The 24,573-nt window shown below is 34.1% G+C and overlaps 1 protein-coding gene across 3 annotated transcripts in view; it reads right to left on the reverse strand.

The window, feature by feature from the left end:
- Positions 1–24,573, reverse strand: part of LOC115217933 (cell adhesion molecule 2) — a 436,290-nt gene that overhangs the window by 173,408 nt on the left and 238,309 nt on the right. For all 3 annotated transcript variants that reach the window (XM_036508028.1, XM_036508025.1, XM_036508027.1), the window contains one exon: positions 15,542–15,675. In XM_036508028.1, coding sequence (XP_036363921.1) covers positions 15,542–15,675 — 134 coding nt within the window. The remainder of the gene's footprint in view (positions 1–15,541; positions 15,676–24,573) is intronic.

A 24,573-nucleotide genomic window follows, 5' to 3' on the forward strand; every position in this document is an offset into this window, starting at 1 on the left:
AACATATTATTAGATGAAGTAACACGAGAGTGCTACAAAGCAATACTTTATAACCGCCGGCGAAAATGCAAGATTGAAGCTATTCATTTTCTTAAAGCAATTACAGTTTAAATATAGAGTTCTAATGGAATCCATGGTTAAAATGAATCCATACATAGATGTTTTACAGGAAGAATACTTTGTGTGTATGTGCGTGTGTTTACATATATGTATATATATGGGTATGTATGTATGCATGTATGGATATATCTATATATCTATATATCTATATATACATCCACATACATGTATATACATAAAGGGAAGTTTAATATATTTGTATGTATGTGCGTATATATAATATTATATATATATAGATATATACATGCATGCATGTATATATATGTACATGCATATATATGCATACATACGTCATACATAATGTATGTATTTAAGTGCATATATATATATACATATAAATATAAATTGTGAAAGAGAGAGTTACTGACAATGAATGAACTACATTCATAGACACACACACACACACCACACACACACACACATATATATATGTATATATATATATATATATATATATATATATTATATATATATATATATATATATATATATATATATATATCGACAGATATTAAACTGCACTTACAATCGTAATCTTAGAACACATACATGGCTGGACAGTTTATTTCTGTATTCTTCCTCAAGGAAATGGTGTTTAGAATGATTTTAAGAAACGTTTCATTATCGCGTGTCGGAACTCGTACTGTAAGTCTAAAGCAAGCAAGTTTCATTAAGATTAGTGTAGTGTGATACACCGATATCCTCTTAATCATTTATACTGCGTTTCGAGAGTAAATTACTGCTTTGGAGTCTATTCATCTAAAAATTACTCTAACCGTTCAGAAAACAAATTTAGTACAAATCGACAATAGTGAATAATGTAATATCCGGCAAGCCGTGGTAACTGGGATAGGAATGTGTTCGTAACAATTAATCTACAAAGCGGGTTAATTAGTTCATTCTATAAGAAACTCAGCATGTGTATTTGCTGTGAGGTGTGAATTAGTTAACATTACTGGCTCCTGCACTTTGTTTAAACGCCGAGAACATAAAAGAAGTAATTTTGTCTTAGTTGTAAGCTGCTCGCATCTTTAAGCAGTGATTTCAAGCGTAATATATGAACTATTTACAGCAAGTTTAGCCAGCATTACTTGAATGGAAAGCATCTAAGCTTAAGGCACAAACTTGTGTACGTAGCAGAATATAAGGCTTGAAAACTACGATGCATACCGTAAATCCTCGAGTATAATCTGCATTTTTTCCCAAAATGTAAAGGTCAAAATACCTAGTGCGTACTATATACGAGGTTACAAATGAAAATTTATATTCTAAGCAATGTCCGAGTCTCTATTTGCTCTCCGGCAATGTTTATTCAGACGTATTTTGTGATGTCGGTCGCGAAAATACCTTAAGCGAAGCCTGAAAGCAATGAAGTCATAAAAGAATCATCCATAACTTCCAGCAAGCAACATTTATTAAAATTAAAGTATTCCGAATACAGAATAACCTATAACAAAAACAATTTGCAAACATTTACATTCCCATATAGCAGTTGAGAACATCACCATTATTGTATTACGCATGCGCGGTAGCGTTTGTTCGATTAGGTGCTGCTGGCTTAATTACGCACAACTCAAGTTAGAGGAAGGGTGCCTATTATACACAAGGTTTAGGCTTTTCAGAGGTACATCCCCCTAAAAAAACCCTGCGTAATATACTCAAGGGCGGACTAAACTCGAGGATTTACGTTATTTAAGATTTCATCAATCGACAATCGAAACAAAACTTGTAGCTCAGAACTCATATGACACTAATCCACCGAACACTCGGTTCTATGATACAAACTTCCTGATTTAAAGTAATCCAACCTTCCATCGAACCTTCCAAACACTTACTTTATAAAAATAGATATTTAGTAAATTCTTCTCTATCTTCAGAATTAATTGTAACAAAATAAGCATGTGTCTATAAAATTTTGGAACAAGAGGTGAATATCTTATAAGTGTTTTGTTGTTGTAGTTTGCGATGCAGATAATTCAGCTTTGCTAATAGGGACCAGATAAGATGCGACTGGACTGAACCCTTATAAACTCTAGGGAGATGTGTTTTCCACATGCTTAATGTAATGATACCAGGAGGAAAATTATTGAAGCTTAAACTCTAAAATCCAAGTAACGGATCGTAGTTATTTACATTGTTTTTCAGCCTTTTCAAGCCTAGCCAGGTACGTGGGGCCCGGTTTCCCGGTTTCTATGGCGCATGTGTTCCCCCCAGCTGGACGGAACGCCAGTCCATCGCAGTGTTCCTGAAGAAACATGAAGAAAAAGTGAGAGAAAGTTGGAGCGAAAGAGTACAACAGGGGTCGCCACCACCCCTTGCCGGAGACGCGTGGAGCTTTAGGTGTTTTCGCTCAATAAACACACACACAATGCCCGGTCTGGGAATCGAAACCGCGATCTTCCGACTGCGAGTCCACTGCCCTAACCCCTAGGTCATTGCGCCTCCACAGTTATTTACATTTACAACCAATTTATTCAGCCTTTAGCTCTTAGCATTGACTGATTTAAACTTCTTTCCAGAATTCTAGAATACTTAGAGATAAATCTGCTTGCAAACCCTTTCAACTGCCATCACCTGGAGTCTTATTCAGGGAAATACTTATATGTCACCTCTGTTACACTCTCAAAATGGATCGAAACTCATTTAGAGACTTAGGACCCTTCATGTTTTTATTGGGTTGCCCGGAAAGTTCGTACCGATTTTTAAAAGAAAGAAAAAGGTCAATAAATATTTGTCATTACATTTTTAATCAGCCAAATATGAGCCATTTTGCTGCACAATGAGTCTCCATCTTTCCTTTAACTTGAAAATATCCTCTTTCCAGAATTCAAGTTGTTTCATCGCAACGTATTCATCAAGGTGTCTTTTTACGTCATCCAAGGAATTGAAATTGTTACCATTAAGACTATTCTGCAGAGACCTGAAGTGGAAATCCGAAGGAGCTATATCTGGTGAATATGGAGGGTGGGGGTAGCACAACCCAGCCGAGCTGCAGCAATTTTTGACTAATTTCCAAATCATCAAGTGCCGAAAATGAACTTTCTTATCTTCCATTTTAAAGGGTTACCGAATTAACATAGGTTATAGGAACATAAACCTTCTTCCATGAAAAGATAGCTTAAACTGTCCTCTAAATGGAGGTGTAGTGAAATCCTATTTTATGGACTCAACTATGTTCTAAAATAAGTCGAAAGGTAAGCTACTATAAATCGGCAAGAATTTTCCGAACAACCCAATATTTCATGTTTAGTTGAGTCTTAATATCTTTACCATGCTGTTCTTATTATCAACCCCGAGCAAGTCCTGCGATAAACGACTTATGATCAAATGCATTCAAACTGTAAATATACCGCCTTACTGTATATTAGAAACGGCATTATCAAACGTTTAAAACGCTTTGGTATGATTTACAAGAGATTTATACGTTATTTCTAGCCGATGAACTGACCATGCGGAGGACTCTCTCATTGTTGTTATTGTTGTTGTGCGACCTCCAAGTCACCCCTAATCGAGTAGACTTATGATTAAAGGTGTTTCAGTCATGATTAGTCCGTTTTATAGAAGTACGTAGGAATACATTACCTAATGCAAAAATTAACTACCTCCAGCCTCCTACGTACCTTCATTGCGTGAATAGGCATCATATATACACCCGCTTATATAGACAAAACCCTTTACAGAAATATGTATATATATAAGACGTTCGAGAATTTTATTTTGCTTAGTTTACCATGACTATATTGAACAGTAGAATTACAAAGCAATGCTTTATTTAATATTAATTCAATCATCAAAGATCAGCATACGATATTTCCGACCTTCCATATAGGAACTTAATCAATAGCGTCAGCTATTCCAAATATCAGGGGGCATTAATCAATTCATAAGCTTCCAAAGATCCAGCTCCTGCAATTTAACGATTCAGTGTTGCGAAACTGTATATGGAAGCGCACACGTGCTGAGAACCAATAAATGAGATGCCTGTGCTAACGAGAGATCCAAAAGGGTGAAAATTGTTATGTTTATTTGAATAACGATTTGATGAAAGAGCGAATTAATGAGTCCTTATTTCTCGGATATATTCTTGTTAGCAGAGCATTACTCAATTCCATGCTTTTAACACCAACATTTTCATAATCAATAAGAATAGAGATTCGATTAGAATACTAAACCATTGTTCTTTGTATGTTGTACTTTCTTGCAGCATAAATTCTCCCCAATTCTCTCTAAGGCTTACATTATTAGATAAAGGAAAGAACAAAAAAATTTTCCTCGATAGGAAAAACAGAACTATGTACGTTAGTAGTATTAGATTATTGATATGAAAACTGAATGCGCTTTTACAACGATGTGTGTGTATGTGTGTGAGTGAAGAGAGAAAACAAAGAGGGAGGGAGAGTGGGAGGGAGAGGGAGAGAGAAAGAGAGAGAGAGAGAAAAGGAGAGGGGAAAGAACCAGAATTCCGAACTCGAGGAATGGAAAATGGTAAAGGCGCGTGTCGGAAAAAATTAATGGATTATGAATCGTAGAGTTCAGTGAGTTGATTTGCTGTAAGGATTGAAAATTCATATATATATATATATATATATATATATAAATATGTGTATGTATGTGTGTGTGTGTGTGTGTGTGTGTGTGTGTATTTATGTTATGTATGTATGTATATTATCACAGGAAATACGTGCGGTGATGAAGAATTCAATACAAACTTGATTGACGTTTAGAATATGCAATGTGATATGCATATTTACTTGTGAAAGAGCCGACACTATTCTTCAAAGTCCGATTTGTATTTCCATACTTATTGTTAGCCTTTAATGCTCAACCGTCCAATGGTCTGTTCTACTATTTATAAAATACATTGTCTTATACTCCCATATTCATTAATAGCATAATTCTATTTTTATTCTTTTGATTAATAAAATGTATTCGTAATATAAACTAATACTAAAAATTGTCATACAACCGATCCATAGGTCGTAAATTGCCAATTTTGAAATATATTAAACCTGTACTAAAATATATTTCGGCCGTCTAGTGACATATATGGTTTATATATTATAAATCCTACCGATATTTTATGCAAATTTTTGCACAACTTCTAGTAATGACGTTGACCGAATCAAAGTATAAAAAATACATACATATGTTTCGATATACACGCAGGAGATATATTACACAATACTTGATAAACATTAGATTTATTCATTAGAAGCTTATTGTTCATTCGGCTGCTACTGAGAATTTCTCGCTATCTGCAGTCCTTGCATTGTTGTGATGTTTCTGATTACCGACTGAATGAAAGAACAGCGTCGAACGGAACGCACATATATATATACTGGTATTTCGCTCAGATATAACAATACCAATATCCTGGTGATAGGGCTTATTATACACATCCTCTTCAGAATGTTCTGAACTTCATTAACATGCAGCTTTTTCTACTATGAGATGTTATGTACTCATCGATGATTGCTTGAGTATCACCCTATAGCTTAATCAGATCTTCAAACATAAAAAAATAGAAACATGTTTGAAGTTCCGAAGACGCAGTAGGTTGATACTCAAGCATTCAACTATACGTGCCTTGTATCTAATAGTAGAAACAGGTGTAAGCTAATGAAGTCCATAACATAATTGTTTACTCCTTTGTCATTCTAATTTCTTATATATATACACACATATTATATATATATATGTGTGTGCTTGTATATATATATATATATATATATATATATATACACATGCATATATATATGTATGTATTTATCTCTCTCTATCTACCTACCTACCTATATATATATATATATATATATATTATATATATATATACATATCTATATATATATACACAATTTACTCTCTTACTTGTTTCAGTCATTTGACTGTGGCCATGCTGGAGTACCACCTTTAGTCGAGCAAATCGACCCCAGGACTTATTATTCTATCGGTCTGTTTGCCGAACCGCTAAGTCAGGGTGAGATAAACACACCAGCATCGGTTGTCAAGCGATGTTGGGGGAGGGGGGGCAAACACAGACACACAAGCATATACTCATACACATATACATATATACGACGGGCTTCTTTCAGTTTCCGTCTACCAAATCCACTCACAAGGCTTTGGTCGGCCCGAGGCTATAATAGAAGTCACTTGCCCATGGTGCCATGCAGTGTGACGGAACCCGGAACCATGTGTTTGGTAAGCAAGCTACTAACCACACAGCCACTCTTACGCCTATATATATGAATTATCGATTTATTGTGCTGAGGACGGGAATGAATTTGTATAATTCTAACCCAGAAACGCGTCGTCCACAATTAACCGAAGACTGATTTCATTATTTTCCTTGTTTTGCCTATGTGAGTTACAAATATTGTTGTCTGGAGTAATATCTGTAGTAAATAGAAATAAGCTGTCTTTGGCTGCTATTTCTAAATTTTCGGTATGTGGTGAAGCAACTTGTTGCTTAACCCTTAATTATATACATATATACATATATATAGTAGGTATTTAAAATAAAAATTAAAATTCATTTTATTTGGTGAGATGTAGGGGTCTACCATCTCTAAATTAAAATATATATATATATATATATATATATATATATAATATATATATATATATATATGAGAGAGACAGAGAGATTTAGAGATTTAGAGATTTAGAGTAAGCGAGAGAAAATTCTGTGTATTGTTATCTACATGTTAACATCTGCCGTTTCAAAAACGCTGTGTACTTTACAGCACTGTAACATTTGCATAAACATAATTTCATACTTCTTTGCGATCAGTAATTTATGAAATGCGAAAATACGTTATTAATAAATTCAAGAATCTCATATGAGTGTTATTTCTGATTTCACTAATGCAACATGTTTCGCTGCATATATTATCATATTTCTTAAAATATGGCGTTTTATGATGAATTGGGATTATTAATATTTCGTGTTATCCCCAATTTTGGAATTGATTTCAGTTTATAATTCCTTATGACTCTGAGAGAATTAGCATCAAAGAAAAGTACGTTCTTTGATACGGTGTTTCTGCGTTCCACATTTTCAATCATCCTATTTTCTTGTTAGATATCTTAAATAATTTAAGAGGGTGTTAATTAAATGTTAGAAAACTAATTAGTTGTCAAAGCATAACCATGGCCTGAAACTAAGTTTCATTATCCAATTTGAGAAGGAACTCTGGAGAATAAATTACTCTTATAATAGAACAGTAATCTTCGACATTGTGTTGGACTCATAGATAAGGTATTTCTTAACAAAATGACCAGTCACACAAATAATCTATATCAGTGAGTCATATTTCATAGCCATTCGCATATCGAATCATTTTGCATGAATTTCTATTTAGTCTTCACTTATTAAATATATATATTCAAATTATTCCTACATTCAGTCATTTCTTGCATTCGTAGCTCTTGCCTGTTGTTGTTTATAACCACGTGATTCTTGATTAAACTAACTTTCTATCCAATATATCCCTGAAGCAATCATACTTACTTTTAGCCAGCCATATTATATTTACGTATAAATTATCTAACGAAACCTCATTTTTATTTTAAGGCAGTAGATTTTCATTTGAGAACTCATGGAGCCGGCTCGTTTCACTGCTGACTTGTTTAATCAATTGTTTGTCAGTAAAATGAGCTAGACGCATACCAACTATTGACAAGCGTTATAGAAGAATTTGTAAAATGTGAATGCATCCGTGTCAGTAATTAACCTTCGTCGTTACTATTTCACTTATGATACAATAATAATTTTCCGTTGGAATATTGGCATTACATATTTATATTTCGTTCTTCACTAAATGCAGAATTGTGCGTGACTCGCTCCAAGAAATTAATAGGGTTATATAATTCTAGGTATTTTTTTCATGGTTGAACTGCTTTATTAAGAAACTAATTTATAAATAGCCTATCAGAAGCACTCAATACAAATATCTGGTATTTATTCGAGCAGAACTGTCCATGACATCGCAGAAATAATAGACATATATATATATATAATATATATATATATATATATATATATGTAAGTATGTATGTATGTATGTATGTATCTCTCTCTCTCTCTCTCTATCTATATATATATATGTATATATATACGCGCACAAACACATATTTATATACGCACACACATGGATACATAGACACACGCACATACACACTTCTCTTCCAGTTTTGTTTTTGCTAAAGATGTTTATTGAAATCCGACATATTGTATATAAGGCAAAAGTGTTAACAGTTGAGTTTGTTTTGCTGTACTCTCTAAATTGTTTTGCTATATTCTCTAAATTGTACGATAATGGTTCTCTAATGACTCTAATTCGCAATGTTACACATAAATTATTCTAACAATACTATAGTACATAATACGTACATATATACATACATAAATATAAACACACACGCACAAAAGCACGCGCGCACACACACATATATATAAATCTGTCACTCACACACATACGTTTCGACTTTTTCCATAAAATGTTATTTTTAAACCAATATCTACAAGCTATTATTTATAACGTTATTTACTTCCAATTGTACAGTTAAAAACAAATCATGTATATATGTGTGTGTGTGTGTGTGTCTGTCTGGATGGGCAAATTCCTGCATGGCGTTCAAATCTCGTACAGCAAAAGTGGCAAGCTACCCATCACTGGCAGATTACCAGTACAAACATCACCACTACACCAGTAACTGAACTTCAGTAAGCAGATGATGCGATGCCTGGTGCAACTTAATAAAAGAAGTGCGGAGAAATTTCTAATATTTTTTTCTGGCACTAATAAGAACATAGGTCAAACTCTGAGCAGATATAAAACAAATTGTTTGCATCATCACGCACTTTGCTTTAAAGAACCTGGCTCAGCCGTTTATACAAATACGTGGACAGGTAGGAAAAATCTGGAGTAGTTTCAGTGTCTTGGCAGTCGTGCATCAAAGCACGCTGATACTGAGTGGGGAAATTTAACACCAGATGATGTATTCACGGGCCGTCCTTGGTCGTCTAAGCAAACGAGTACATCATTATAATTTAAAGTAAACAAACGTATGGCGTATAAGGTATTTCTTCTCTCCAGTTATTCTCAGACCTAAGCCGGTCGGTCGGCGGGGAGTAAGTCTGAGTAGTATACGACGTTATCGACGAAGACCACGAGTGTGTGTGTCCGTGTTTTATCGACGAGTTCTGGAGCGAGTTCTCGGTATCGAGCACGAATGCGGCCGGTCGGTCAGCGGGGAGTAAGTCTGAGTAGTATACGACTTTATCGACGAAGACCACGAGTTAGATGCAACACACACACACACAAACACACGCATGCACCACGCAAGATCTGTTAGGAAGATTAAGATCATCCAGTGACAACAATCGGAGAAATATAAATGTTAGCGCACTCGACTAAGCTTGTATCGTTATATCATTCGCGTAGGAAGGCGGAGAGCTGGTAGAAACGTTAGCACGTCGGGCGAAATGCTTAGCGGTATTTCGTCTGCCGTTACGTTGTGAGTTCAAATTCCGCCGAGGTCGACTTTACCTTCCATCCTTTCGGCATCGCTAAATTAAGTACCAGTTACGCACTGGGGTCGATGTAATCGACATAATATCTATGTCTGTCCTTGTTTGTGCCTTCTATGTTTAGCCCCTTGTGGGTAATAAAGAAATAGGTATTTCGTCTGTCGTTACGTTCTGAGCTCAAATTCCGCCGAGGTCGACTTTGCCTTTCATCCTTTCGGGGGATCGATAAATAAAGTACCAATTACGCACTGGGGTCGATGTAATCGACATAATATCTATGTCTGTCCTTGTTTGTGCCTTCTATGTTTAGCCCCTTGTGGGTAATAAAGAAATAGGTATTTCGTCTGTCGTTACGTTCTGAGTTCAAATTCCGCCGAGGTCAACTTTGCCTTTCATCATTTCGGGGGGTCGATAAATAAAGTACCAGTTTCGCACTGGAGTCGATGTAATCGACTTAATACGTTTCTCTATCCTTGTTTGTCCCCTCTATATTCAGCCCCTTGTGGGCAGTAAAGAAATATATATCATTCACGTAGGGAAGAGAATTATACGATATTTTCTGGGGAAGACATCCGTCGTGCTGATAGATGAATGACAGAAAGCGCGCGCAAGGCGGTGGCTTCAATTTTTATTTTGTACTCTACGAAAGTTCAAACTGCGCCTTTACCATGAAAATTAAACAAACCTACATTATCTTAAGTATTCTATAAAAAAATTTATCTACCATTATGATAGAGAAAGAGTGCTCTATATTTGTTGAGAATTCATTCAGTCAAATCTCGTTCTCTCTCTCTATATATATATATCTATCTATCTATCTTTATCTATATGCATATACAGGCAGAATTAAAATTTAGTTTGTTACTCTCACACAAACCCATACAATGGAACGACATAAACCGTTTTTCATGTTTTCAATTATTGTTTGGCTTCATTATTTAAAAAAAAAAATGCCAAAAAATAAAGAAAAGAGTAAAACGATATTGATGTTTTATTTATATTGTATTTCTGCAGGCAGCAGAAAGAGTCCATTTCTTTCTGAACACCTTACAAACTATTTACATCGATTTAACACTACCACAATGTTATCCACCGTTGCCAGCGTCAAACGACTCACTGACTACACAAAGATTTATATACCAAAGTAAGAAAAAGTACGTACGTATGCATGTATGTATGTACGTATATATAAACAGATGAAAAATATATAAACTAGTGAAGATTTTTATCTGTGACTATGCCTATGTGCAACAAGATGTATGAGTTTCTACGCATTGAGTGTGTGTGTCTGTGTAAGATAAACAATGTGATTGGAAGCGTGCGTGTGATAAAGCAAATGTGTCTAGCTATATAATTTGTATCGGATTGTTCCAACTTATGCTATCATACAATATTATGTGTATTTCTTGTCTACACACACACACACACACACACACACACACATAAACTGACTAATAGCGTATATATATATATATATATATATATATAATGACTAATTGCTTATATATATATGTATGTATGTATATATATATATATATGATGACTAATAGCGTATGTATATATGTATATATACATACATACATACATATATATATAATGATTAATAGCGTATATATATATACATATATATATATATATATATATATTGACTAATAGTGTTTATAAGAAATCTTGGCACCGAATATGCTATGGTGGCACGTAAAATGCCTCTTAAATGGGATTAATGTAGTATTTTATTAGAATGGATGCATGGAATCTTAGTATTCCGAAATACTATAAAAGTCGAACAAGAATTTATCTCCAGTGTTCGAAAAGTCTCGAGGGTTGCTAGATAAGCAGTCTTTGTATTAGTAAAAATAAAAAAGTTCGATTTGACATGTAGCATAATGGATATAAAATGACAGGAAGAGTAAATTATTTATTAGGACAGCAATGAATGCTTTGTAGTTCGTAAGGAACTAAAACTATTTTACCATTTTTTTTTTCTTTCTTCCCACCCTCTATCTCTGATAAAGAATCACGAAATACACTCGGATGTTATATTTCCAGCAAACATTTGAAATCCAGCAAAATAATGAGTGTTAAAGGTTTCTATAGCTTTACATTATTTCTCTCGAATTGCACTTATCGTATTAACAATAGGAGTTGATGTGATGTGTGAGTTGTCAGACGGTCCAAGTCGACGGTAAACTTAGAGCTTCGCGAAGGAATAGACGATTTCGGTGTTTCTTCATAAACGAGACACTTAATGTACATAACAGAAAGATAAAAAAAAATTATTAGCTATTGTATGAGAGACGAAGAATTGTTAAAAACGAATTCTGAGCTATTTCTTTTTAAAATGTATTTATAACTTCTTTGTTTAATCTGCTAAAAGTTTGATGCATCAAACAATACACTTAGAGAAACGTCGATTTCCTAAGACCAATTATTCAAGAGATGGTTATGAAGTAAATTGCATCGACCGAGTGTAATAGTAATTTTATTCTTCCATTGTCTATAATCAGGCAAGATGATGTCCAATAAAGAAGATAAAAGAATATAATTCCTGTTAATCATATATCAAAATTCCGGTTCACATATCCTGTTAATTTTACGATATTTGTGGCAATATTCTATCAACATATCTTTCAAAGCTAATATTCTCTCTGGTCATCATTCCTTAAGAGACTAACGCAGGCATTGTAAGATTGGACATTCTAATGCGCCCTTAAAATATAGGTGTTCTACATGTCCACGTACCCTTAAAGCCCGAGCGTTGCTACAATTGTTCACGCCCTTAAAAATCGAGTGATTTTACATTCCTCGACATCCTTGAAGATTAAATGTTTTAAACTCTCATACGTCCTTAAAACACGAAGAATTTTACTCTCCCTTGTGCCCTTAAAACGAGGGGTTTTACATTCAAGTGCGTCTTTGAAACACAATGGGATTTAAATTCCCGTACCCCGATAAAACATACAGGCGTTAACATTCCCATGTGCCCTTAATATACGTTTTTACATTTCTATGCGCCCTTGAAATACAAGATGTTTTACATTATCATGCGTTCTTAATAAAGTGGGGTTATTTTCCCATGCACACTTAGGACATTTTCGGGATTCTCAGCCATTAGTCTTATTGCTTGAAGAAACTAAGGAGACAAGAATAAGTTATTTAAACCACTTGTCTGGTACCTTATTTTATCGGGACTGGAAATACAAAGTTTAAAGAAGATCTTGGCGACATTTGAACTTAGAACGTAAAAGTACAAAACTAAATGCCGTAATGCTTTTTTGTGCGATGCTATTATGAATCTGAGAATGAATCACATTGATTAAACATTTTTTTTACATAGAAATTTGCTGGATTTGTGCTCAAAATGTAACGTCAAAGGATCGAAATGCCGAAATAATTTTAGCGTATCAATCTCTCTAATGTCATGGCAACATCGGGGCTCGATAAATAATTGAGATTCTGTCTTTGTCTTAAAAAGATTGACTCTTATTACGAAAGCTTTATATAAATTATGGATCTGCTATTGCTTTGGTATAGAAATAGTTCCTGTAGTCGCCATACAGATATACGCGCACACACATATGATAGGGCAGCTGTTATGTTTACTGAAGGATGTGGGTTCGTCTTCAACAGGCAGCCTTCGAAAATTTCTATCCTAAAAAGCATTTAATCCAGTATTTATATGCTATTATTTATAGCTTTATTTGCTTCGAGAATCCTCGTTCGTAGAAATAATTATTTCACGTACTCGACGTTTCTAAATTCTTATAACATCAACGTTATACGCACATATGCGTGTATGTGTCTGTGAGGGTATATATATATATATATATATATATATATAATATATATATATATATATATATATATATATATGTATGTATATATATATATATATATATACATACATACATATTAAAATGTATGAGGTTACATGCTAAAGGCAAAACACAAAAGAAAATAAAACACAAAAAATAAATAAAATGACAGGCTAAGGTTACAAGTACTGTTATTTGCTTGGATGCAGCGAGAAGAGAAATAATTAATGTTTATAATCTTCCAGGCATTATCCGTCTTCGGATTCAGGGGGAAAGACGAAAGACCAGAAATGTTTGGAAAAGGAAGGAAGAATAAGGAAAAGAAAGATAAAACAACATCAATAATAGTTGCTACGTTGATCTTTCTCTCGCACTTTATACATACATACATACATACATACATATATGCATACATATAGAGGTAAGCATCACGTAGCTACTATCGTTAGTATAATTTTTTTCCTCATAGTTCTTCCTTTTCTATACATTTCTGTTGTTTCGTATGATGTAGTCGAAAACTTTGAAACCACGATCTCACGATCTTTAGTGCAATACCATAATCAGTAGGCCGTGTGTCACCCTCTCTTTGTCTCTCATACACATGTCTGTATGTATATGTTTATATATATATATATATATATATATATATATATATATATAATAGAAATATTAAAATTACTAAGTCTCTCTAAAAGAGATTACGGGGTTGATGTAACCGACATGCCCCCACCCCACGAAATTACTAGCCTTGTGCCAAAGTTTGAACTCTCTTCCAGTTTCCAAAAACCAGATCCACTCACAAGGCTTTGGTCGGCCCGATGCTATAGTAGGAGTCACTTGCCGAAGGTGCCACGCAGTGGGACTGAACCTGGAACTATGTGGTTGGTTAGCAAACTACTTACCACACATCCACTCGCGCGCCTGGGGCATGTCGGTTACATCAACCCCAGTGCGCAACTGGTACTTAGTTTATCATCCTCGAAGTGAATGAAAGGCAAAGTCGATCTCAGCGGAATTCGAACTCAGAACGTAAAGACAGACAAAATACTGCAAAGCATTTAATTCGTTGCGGTAACGATTCTGCTGGTTCGTCACTCATTGTGTAATTATATATTCTTTTCTACTCTAGGCACAAGACTCGAAGCTTTTGGAGAGGGAGCCAGTCAATTAGATTGATCACAGTATGCAACTGGTAAGCAAATTTACCGACTCCGAAACGATAAAAGGCAAAGTCGACCTCGGTGGAATTTGAACTAAGAACATAAAGACAGACGAAATGTCGCTAAGCATTTTGCCCGGCACGATAACGATTCTGCTGGCTCGTTGCCCTTGTGTAACTCTATATTAATAAACAGATAGGCAGATGCGTAGATAGAGAGTAACTAGTGAGAGGCTAGATTTATTTTTACAAAGAAGATATTACTAAATAATATTTATTACCGCTGTTTACGATGGAAGATACATTATCCGTCACGGAGACAGATGCAAAACCATTAAGTGGTTAACATTTTCTTTTCTTTATCTATTATTTATTTTTTGTCTGTGAATGAATAATGTAAATAGGAAAAAAATGAATCAATAAGGCATTTTAGTATGAATTCACTCCAATCTATGTAGTTTCGTTCGAAATTGTTTTTCCATTTTCTTTCACTAGCATTTACATAGTCTTTCACAAAATTCTTTATTCGATTGGCTTAATTTATTTACGGAATCACTGTCAAGGGTCGATCACAAAGGACTAAGAATATGAAGATATCTGAAGCAATTTAAAAGCTTATGGTAGATGAAAATATAAAGGAAAATAAAATAAAGGGAAGATAACAAAGATTTTGTAGACAATTATGATTTGTATGTTTTGATAGTTTCTAATATGGAGCAATTTCTTCACTGCAACTAATTATTATCTGTATGTTTATGTGTCTTATTTGTGTGCGTGCGTGGTGTGTGTGTTTAAGTGCGTACGTGTGAGTTTGTGTATGCGTGCGTGTATATGAGTAAAATTTCCTTTTTATCATTTGGAAGATGATTGTCTGTGTTTAAAGATGTGCATTGAAAGAATATGAGTACTCACAAATTTCGTTCCTAGATTTATTACTGCACATCGCAACGTAGCCAGCTCCCCACGAAGGAAGGTTACGTTTGTAGGCGTCGGGAGGAAACTTGGCATAGGTGGTGTTGAGGTCATTGCGTAAAGTGAACCTAGCACTGCAAAAGAAAGAAAAAAAATGTAATTACAAAGATTAAATATATAATCGATATGGTTGTTTACGTGTAAAAATCAATACACTATCATAATTTAAAATGAAAACAAACCCCATTAGTGACATAATTTAGAAGAGTATTGGAGAGGCAAAATGTTTCGATTACGGAACTATATGTTTTTGAATAATTAGATACATGCTGAGATCAAACATTTCGATGTCATGTTTACCTTCCTTTTTTCTGGGACCGATGAAATAAACTAAGAGTGGCGAGCGGGGTGTTGATTCAGTCGACTCTGCTTTTCATCATTGGATAAGGATGTATAAAATTATTCGACATCAATGTAATAGATATTGTTGTCTGCCTTACGTAAAAACCATGAAACAACTAAACTAGTTCTAACATAAGCACGAGTCATAAAATCTGGAGGGAAGCTTTGAGTCAATTAGTTCGTCTGTAATACTCAACTGGTAATACAGACTCGACGTCAGCAAGATTTGAACTTTGAATGTTTAGCTTTATAAGATGCATAAGCATATACAGCAAGGTTTTCTAAATTCTGAAATTCCACCGCTCTTGAAATACACTTAAATTAGCAAATGTTTATCGCCGTGTTTTTCTTGGTTCTTTTGACATAGTTGGTGAAATAAATCCAACACAAATTCCAGAGCTACGGCAAACACAAATATTATTTAGTGGTTGGTATGTGATATACGATAGTAGATGGTAATAAGTTGGATAACAGAATGTACTTAGGTTTTGAACTGTAAATCACTGAATGCAGGTTAATAAGAGAAATTTAGATGCAATTTTTGTTTATTCATACGTAAGATAATGTAGTTAGTACTCAACATAATATTCAGTAATGTGTCAAATTATGAAAACAAACTCCTTTGACACATCTTAGCTTTTCAAGTTAGGTTCTTTTGAAGTCCGGGAAATGATGACATGCACGTAACTGTATCTTTATATGTCAAAGTAATTCAATTCAGTTATATATATATTTTCTGATTAGTGAATATGTTAAACCGATATCTGTAGAAATAACAGGTAATTTATTTATTGCTGAAATCTTGTATTCATGTAATAACACGCTGTTATGATAAATATCAGAGGTCGACGAAACTAAGGCAAAGCTCCGGTTAGAAATCTGGTACAGTGTGCTTACATCTGATAAATAAAGAGTAATTACTAAATCTTAGGAATGAAGAACATTGTTCTAAGCCTTAATCAAGCAAACCTGAGAGAAATGCTTTCGACCTGCGACTATTACACCATTTCATTTTCAGAACCAAGCTGCATCTTTGCTATTGTATATTGCAAGCGATCATAATTTCATTTGCAGTTATTCCCGCATCGCACTTCGGACATTCTTTGTAGGTCTACTCAGTCACAAAAGCATCTTCTATGAATTCTTTCTAGGTTTACAAAATTGGTAGTAACACTTTCTAAGTGAGCCGCAAGATCAGATTAACACAATATGATTTGTGCTCGCAGGACGCAGTTGATGACCAAAAGCGTAGGTTCAAAGCAAATATCCGCCGTCTGTTGCTATGTGTCAGTAGCTTCTCTTAGACATTGTGTCAGAAGACCATTTCTCAAGCAAGATCTCCTACCACAGATATAGTGCATCATACTAAGTACTGGAATAACTAATGTATCTTTCCTCTTTCTAAAGCTGGCAGCTTATAACTTGAGCGTGATTTTGTGGGTATATTTAAACAAATATTACAGAACACGAACGTACACTAAACAATTTAAATTGATCAAAGCATTTAGTTGAGAGTTTTACTCTGTTATTTTTCTGTCAATTTTAGATCCCATCTAAGGCGGCGAACTGGCAGAATCGTAAGCACGCAGGACGAAATGCTTAGCCGTTATGTTCTGAGTTCAAATTCCGCTGAAGTCGACTTTGCCTTTCATCCTTTCGGGGTCGATAAATTAAGTACCAGTTGCGTACTGGAGTTTATCTAATCAACTAGCCCCCACCCTCAAACTCTCAGGCCATGTGCCTAGAGTAGAAAAGAATTTTAGAGCATATCTTTTACATTTCAGTGAATTGAATTCTTACTAGCGATTTTAGTAAAGTCCAGGAGGAAATTTAAATTCAAAATTGGAATCTATTGAATCCATAGTATTGTTTGTTCCAATGTGTTGCACATATCCTGTAGTTCTTTTGTTTTTGATAATAAACATAAGATCAATCCTAATCAAACAGATTGGCTAAGTAGTGAACATCTGTCTTTTTACAGACACGGTGTATCAAGAAATGCATTCCCAGTGTGGATTTCACTTTTGGAAGGAGACGCAGCGGCTTTCTCTAGCTGGTCAGATGAGAATGGTGTACATACGTTGCTAGTATGTACTTTTACTATTGTTTATCTCACTAATAAAGCACCATAAATAATACCAGTTCAAATTACTTCCCTTATTATCTCGTGACCAACCGTCATTTTGTTTATTGGTCATAGCCTACCGAGGACTACATTATCCAATGCATCCTTTATTTTTTTTAATGTCATTTCTAAAAAACCAACTCCATACAGAGACCGTTCTCGGCTCAAAAAGAATACATTTTTACAGCTGGCTGGAATTAATCAGAGATTTCAGTTTTTGACTATAGACACCGCACAGTACGTGGGAGAGATGCGAACATTCTTTTGTCAATTCGCCAGTTTTGAACCTCTATATCAATGTTTATCTTTCAGTGTATCTATGTGTATTTATTACAGCCAGCATCTAATCAATATATTTAGATCAAATGCACTGAATAATTGAAGACAAACCTCAAGACAAGTGTAGCGTCTTTGTAGCAAAAACAGCTGCACTTTTATAGAAATGATGTTTGAAAAAGAATAAAAACGAAGAATGAATTAAAGAAAAACAGTAAAAGAAAATTGTATGTAACAAATACAAAACTACAACTATAGATTGAACTCGTGTTCGTAATATTTGCAATTTATAAATTTAGTAGAGGGTCATATCTTCTAGTGTTTGATCAAACTGATATTTTCTTGGTGTGTATCATGAGTTCAGGCAAAAGAAACAAAGGAACAAAGAATCCAGAGAAAATGATAAATCAAATCTAATTTCCTTGAAAGTTTCCACAGAGATAAACCAAAAGGAAAGAAACAAAATCACAAGAAAAAGAAATCAAAAAAAGAAAAAAAATCTGTAATAAGGTGTAATAAGGTGATTAAGGTGGGGGTTGGGAGTTCGAGGTGATGAGATCCATGGCAACCATAAACTTTTTATTATAAAACTGGAATGGTACGACCATAGATTACAATGAATTTGCACAGTTTTCTCTCATAGAATTGATTCTGGAAATACATGAACTCTTATTTTTTTTTGTTTGGCTTTCTATATAAATGTGGCGGATTGAACGTGTGCGCTTGCATGTGTCTGAATATAGGCATACGTAGACACACATACACATACATTACATTTGGTTGCAAATGAGGTTTACTTAAGTGGCTCAAGGGCCGAGAGTTTCGTTCGTTTCAATTACCAATGCTCTCACACAAATGAATGTAAATATGTATGTACAAATACATTCATACTTATATATACATAAAAAAATATATTATACGAATGTCAGCATATGTATATATTTATATATGTTTATACTATTATGTATGAACATGTTGTTTCGATACTTATACATACATGCATATATATATATATACACATATATATGTAATATACATATATATATATACATACATATATACATATATGTAATATACATATATATATATACATATATATATATATGTAATATACATATATATATGTAATATATGTAATATATATATATATATGCAATATATGTAATATATATATATATATATACATATATATATGTAATATACATATATATATATATACACATATATATATGTAATATACACATATATATGTGTATATATATATATGTATATTACATATATATATATGTATATATATATATGTATATATGTATATATGTATATATATATATACATATATATATGTATATATATATATGCATGTATATGTAATATACATATATATATATATACATATATACATATACATATATATATGTAATATATATAATATATATATATATAATATATATATATATGCGTGTGTGTATATATACACGCATGTATTACATTGATACATACATACATATGTAATACATACACGTATGTACACACACACATATAAATATAATAAGCTGAGATTATTCCTTCACCGTAACTATTAATTTCAAAGTTCCTATGCTCACGCAAAGAGGGAAATTTACTGAAAGAGTATTTTTAGATGGGCATTTATCAGGTTTTTCAGAACAAATGCATGCAAGTGATTGGCGGTGAAAATATGGCAGTTGAGATGAATGTATGATGACATAAAATGCATTGCGTGTACATAAAAGATGAAACTAAGCATAGCAAAGACACCAGAGGGCGTAATTCTATATTACTTCAAGCTTACTTAATATCATGCGAATACTGCTGGTCAAAAGACATAGGAAGCTCTTTATATGTCTGTATCTATCTATCTATCTATCTATCTATCTATCTATCTATCTATCTATCTATCTATCTATCTCTCTATCTATCCATCCATCTCTCTATCTATCCATCCATCCATCTCTCTATCTATCCATTCATCTCTCTATCTATCCATCCATCTATCTATCTATCATCTATCTATCTATCTATCTATCTATCTATCTATCTATCTATCTATCTATCTATCTATCTATCTATCTATCTCTCTCTCTCTATCTATCTATCTATCTATCTATCTATCTAATATAGTTATATTTCTAACTATTGTACCAGTGAGTTCTCGTGGATTATGCTTCTCTGATGATGTCCTGTATACCGAAACATGTGTGACCGTAGTAGTCTACGCTTACAAATGTCAGTTTTCCATTAAAAGCAGGAAACTTATTTGGGGAATTCTTAATTTATTGAAGTATGTCCCCTTTTCTAAGTGAGTTGCCACGATTTTGATTACCTTTCCTTATATAAGAGGTGGTGTAGGCACATGTCCTTGTGGTTAGGGCAGTGGACTCGCGGGTTCGAATCTCAGACCGGGTGATGTATGTGTTTATGACCGAAACACCTAAGCTCCACGCTGCTCCGGCAGAAGGTAATGGCGAACTTCTGCTGACTCTTTCGCCACAGCTTTCTCTCACTCTTTCCTCCTGCATCTTGTAGCACACCTTAACCACTGCGCCATATGCCCGTGGGCATATGAAGTAGTGGTTAAAAACAAGATGAGCACAAATATCCGCCAATTGTAAATAATGTAAATAATCACCAGTATGTATATTAGGTGTTTGTGAGTATGGAAGTATGTTTTCGAAACAACTGAAACTACAGCCTTCGTAATATGATTTGAGGAACCGGAATTAGTATTGTCTTGGATCGTTTTATAGTAACATAAGCAGATCAAATGTATATAAGTGCTTGAATTCTTGACGCCGATGCTTAGCGTTAAGCGGTTGCAAGATAAAAATTTACATAAACACGAAGACTATCCTATCGCAGAGTTGCTTAGAAATTGATGGTACCGGCACATAACGCCGTGAAATATTATATACTTCATTAATATTACAGCCTTGCCAAGAAAAACAGGTTTCCAGCAGATTTCGGTATACAACCTCGACTACAAATTTCAAGTAATTTTCCAGTTTGTTGCAGAATCAATCCTTTAGAAAAAGATACCAAACATTAAAAACAAATTTCTTCTGAATGTCTATTCTAATTTTGATTAAGGAAACCTTGCCAGTTTGGCGTTGGATTGTGAATTCTAATGAAATTCTTCTTCAGGTAATTTTTTTCGCTGCTTACGTATAATGGTATTTTAATAGTGCAGAATTACCTATATGTAACTATATTGTGACTTATACCTATTAATGGTTTCATATTGTAACACAAGGCCAGTAATGTCAGGGAATGGGGATGGAGTATGCCGATTACATCGACTCGACTGCTCCAAATGGACGAAAGGCAAAGTTGACTTTGGCGGATTTGAACTCAGAACGTAAAGACGGACAAAATATCGCTAAGCATTTTGTCCGGAGTGTTAATAATTCTGTCAGCTCGCCACCTTCCTTGATTTCAAATTTTGGCACAAGGTCAGCAAATTCAGAGAAGGGGAGCAGTTAATCACATCGATCCCAGCGCTCAGCTGGTTCTTACTTATCGATCCCGAAAGGATGCAAGGCAAAGTTGACACAGGCGGCATTTGAACTCTGACAGTAAAGACGAACGAAATGCCGCTTGGAATCTTCCCTGGCGTTCTAAAGATTCTGCTAGCTTTTCTCCTTACTTATATTTAATATTAAAGAGGATATATAAGGCGGCGTGCTGGCAGAATCGTTAGCATGCAGCGGGAAATGCACGGAATTTCGTCCGTCTTTACGTTCTGAGTTCAAATTCTTCGATATCGACTTTGTCTCTTATCCTTTCTGGGTCGATAAATTAAGTACCAGTTGATCACTTAACCTCCTCCCGCGAAATTTCTGGTATTGTGCCAAAATTCGAAACCAATATCACGCTATATATACATACATACATATATATATATATATAAACACTTATACATATGGCTATATATATATAATTACTCACACACACATACGTATGAGTGTGTGTGTGTGTATAAGCGTTGGTCTATCGGGGTCTGCAGGTGGTGTTTAACCCCAATGGCAGTAAAACAAACTATAGAACAATAAAATATATACAACTTGATGTATATACACCTATGTCCATATCTTTATATGTGGTGTGTTCATACATGTATTAGTCTAAGCTCGTCTCAACGAAAGAGGGAGGACGGAGAAAAATATATAGGGGTTCTGAAAGAGAATAGAGTAAAAGAAAGAGTAGAGTGTATACGTCTTGGGAAGGATATGTAGTTAGATAGATAGGTGGTGTTTATGGAGGTCAGGTTAGTGATAATAAAAATCTTTAGTGCTATATATATTTGAGAATAAGAGAAATTGAATTTCAATAAATCATTTCTAAAGTGGATTTTTTTTCAGTCTTTAAGCCTGTTTGTTAGACATTTTCTTTATCTCTCTCCCTCTCTCTCTCTCTCTCCAGCTGTCTCTATGTCTTTGTCTCTTGATGATTTTATCTGTCTCTTCCTCCCTTCCCGTTCCAAATACTTTCTTTTGTAAGTATGTATGTATGTATGTATATATCGATCTATTTTGATCTATATTCTTGTGTGTGTGAAATTATATTTTTACATGTTTTTAGTGTACATTTTTGTAAACTCGCACGCACACACATATAATATAATATATATATATATATACATATATAATATATATATATATATATATATATATATATATAATATAATATATATATATCCATATCTCTATCTATCTATCTATCTATCTATATATATATATATATATAATATATATATACATATATATATATATAATATGTATACATGTATATATACACATACACATATATATATGCAAATAAACATACATATATATGCAAATATACCTATATATATGTATGTATATATATATATATGTGTATGTATATATACATACATGTATATATATATATATATATATATATATATATATATATATATACATACATATATATATATATATAAATCTCTCTCTCTCAATATATATATATATATATATATATATAAACACATATATGCAAATATAAAACTGACTGTATTTGTTTTCAGTCAATTCGTTTCTGAATAAATAGATATGAGCACAGAATAGACTCAACGTTTACTCAATGGAGTTGCTCTATTTCATGGAAACGTGTCATTGTGTACAGTAGAATGACAGACAGGGAGATGGATTGCTCGGATGCAATGTTTACTATGTTTTATCAATTCCTATCACTGCAAGAAAACGTTGTCAGGAAACGGTGTGTTATAAAGAAAAGGTAGAGATGGAAACCCGTAGAAGGTTGTCATATAAAAAAGTAGTGGACTCGTGTTTGCAACTTGAACGGATATTTTAATATTGTTAATAATATTGCTTTTTACCATCGATATTTTCAGTTGTTAAGGCGGTGAGCTGGCAGAAACGGTAGCACGCCGGGCGAAATGCTTAGCGATGTTTCGTCCGTCTATTTTCTGAGTTCAAATTCCGCCGACCTCGACTTTACCTTTCGGGCTCGATAAATTAAGTACCAGTTGCGTACTAGGGTCGATGTAATCGACTGGTCCCCTCCCCCAAAATTTCGGATCTTGTGTCTAGAATAGAAAAGGATTTTCTTTTTAAAAAAAACAGGCGGGGAGCTGGCAGAACCGTCAGCATGCCGGTCGAAATGCATAGCCGTATTTTGTCTGGCGTTACCTTCTGAGTTCAAATTCCGCCGACGTCGACTTTGACTTTCATTCTTTCGGGGTAGATAAATTAAGTACCAGTTACTCACTGGGGTCGATGTAATCGATTTAATTCGTTTGTCTGTCCTTATTTGTCCTCTCTGTGTTTAGCTCCTTGTGGGTAATAAATAAACATATATTTTCAGTTGTTAAGGCGGCGAGCTGGCAGAATCGTTAGCACGCCGGGCGAAATGCGTAGCCGTATTTCGTCTGTCGTTACGTTCCGAGTTCAAATTCCGTCGAGGTCGACTTTGCCTTTCCTTCTTTCGGGGTCGATAAATTAAGTACTAGTTACGCACTAGGGTCGATGTAATCGACTTAATCCGTATGTCTGTTCTTGTTTGTCTCATCTGTGTTTAGCCCCTTATGGGTAGTAAAGAAATAGATATTTTTCAGTTGTTCCATGAAAGTGAAGGAAGACACATGACATATTGAACGATGAATCAACGTGTAGTCTAGATCCAGCGACCAGAATTTACTGTATTACATGGCAATACGTTTGGGTAAATTTTT

This window comes from Octopus sinensis, linkage group LG12 (genome assembly GCF_006345805.1).
Source record: "Octopus sinensis linkage group LG12, ASM634580v1, whole genome shotgun sequence".
NCBI classification, from domain to species: Eukaryota; Metazoa; Mollusca; class Cephalopoda; order Octopoda; family Octopodidae; genus Octopus; species Octopus sinensis.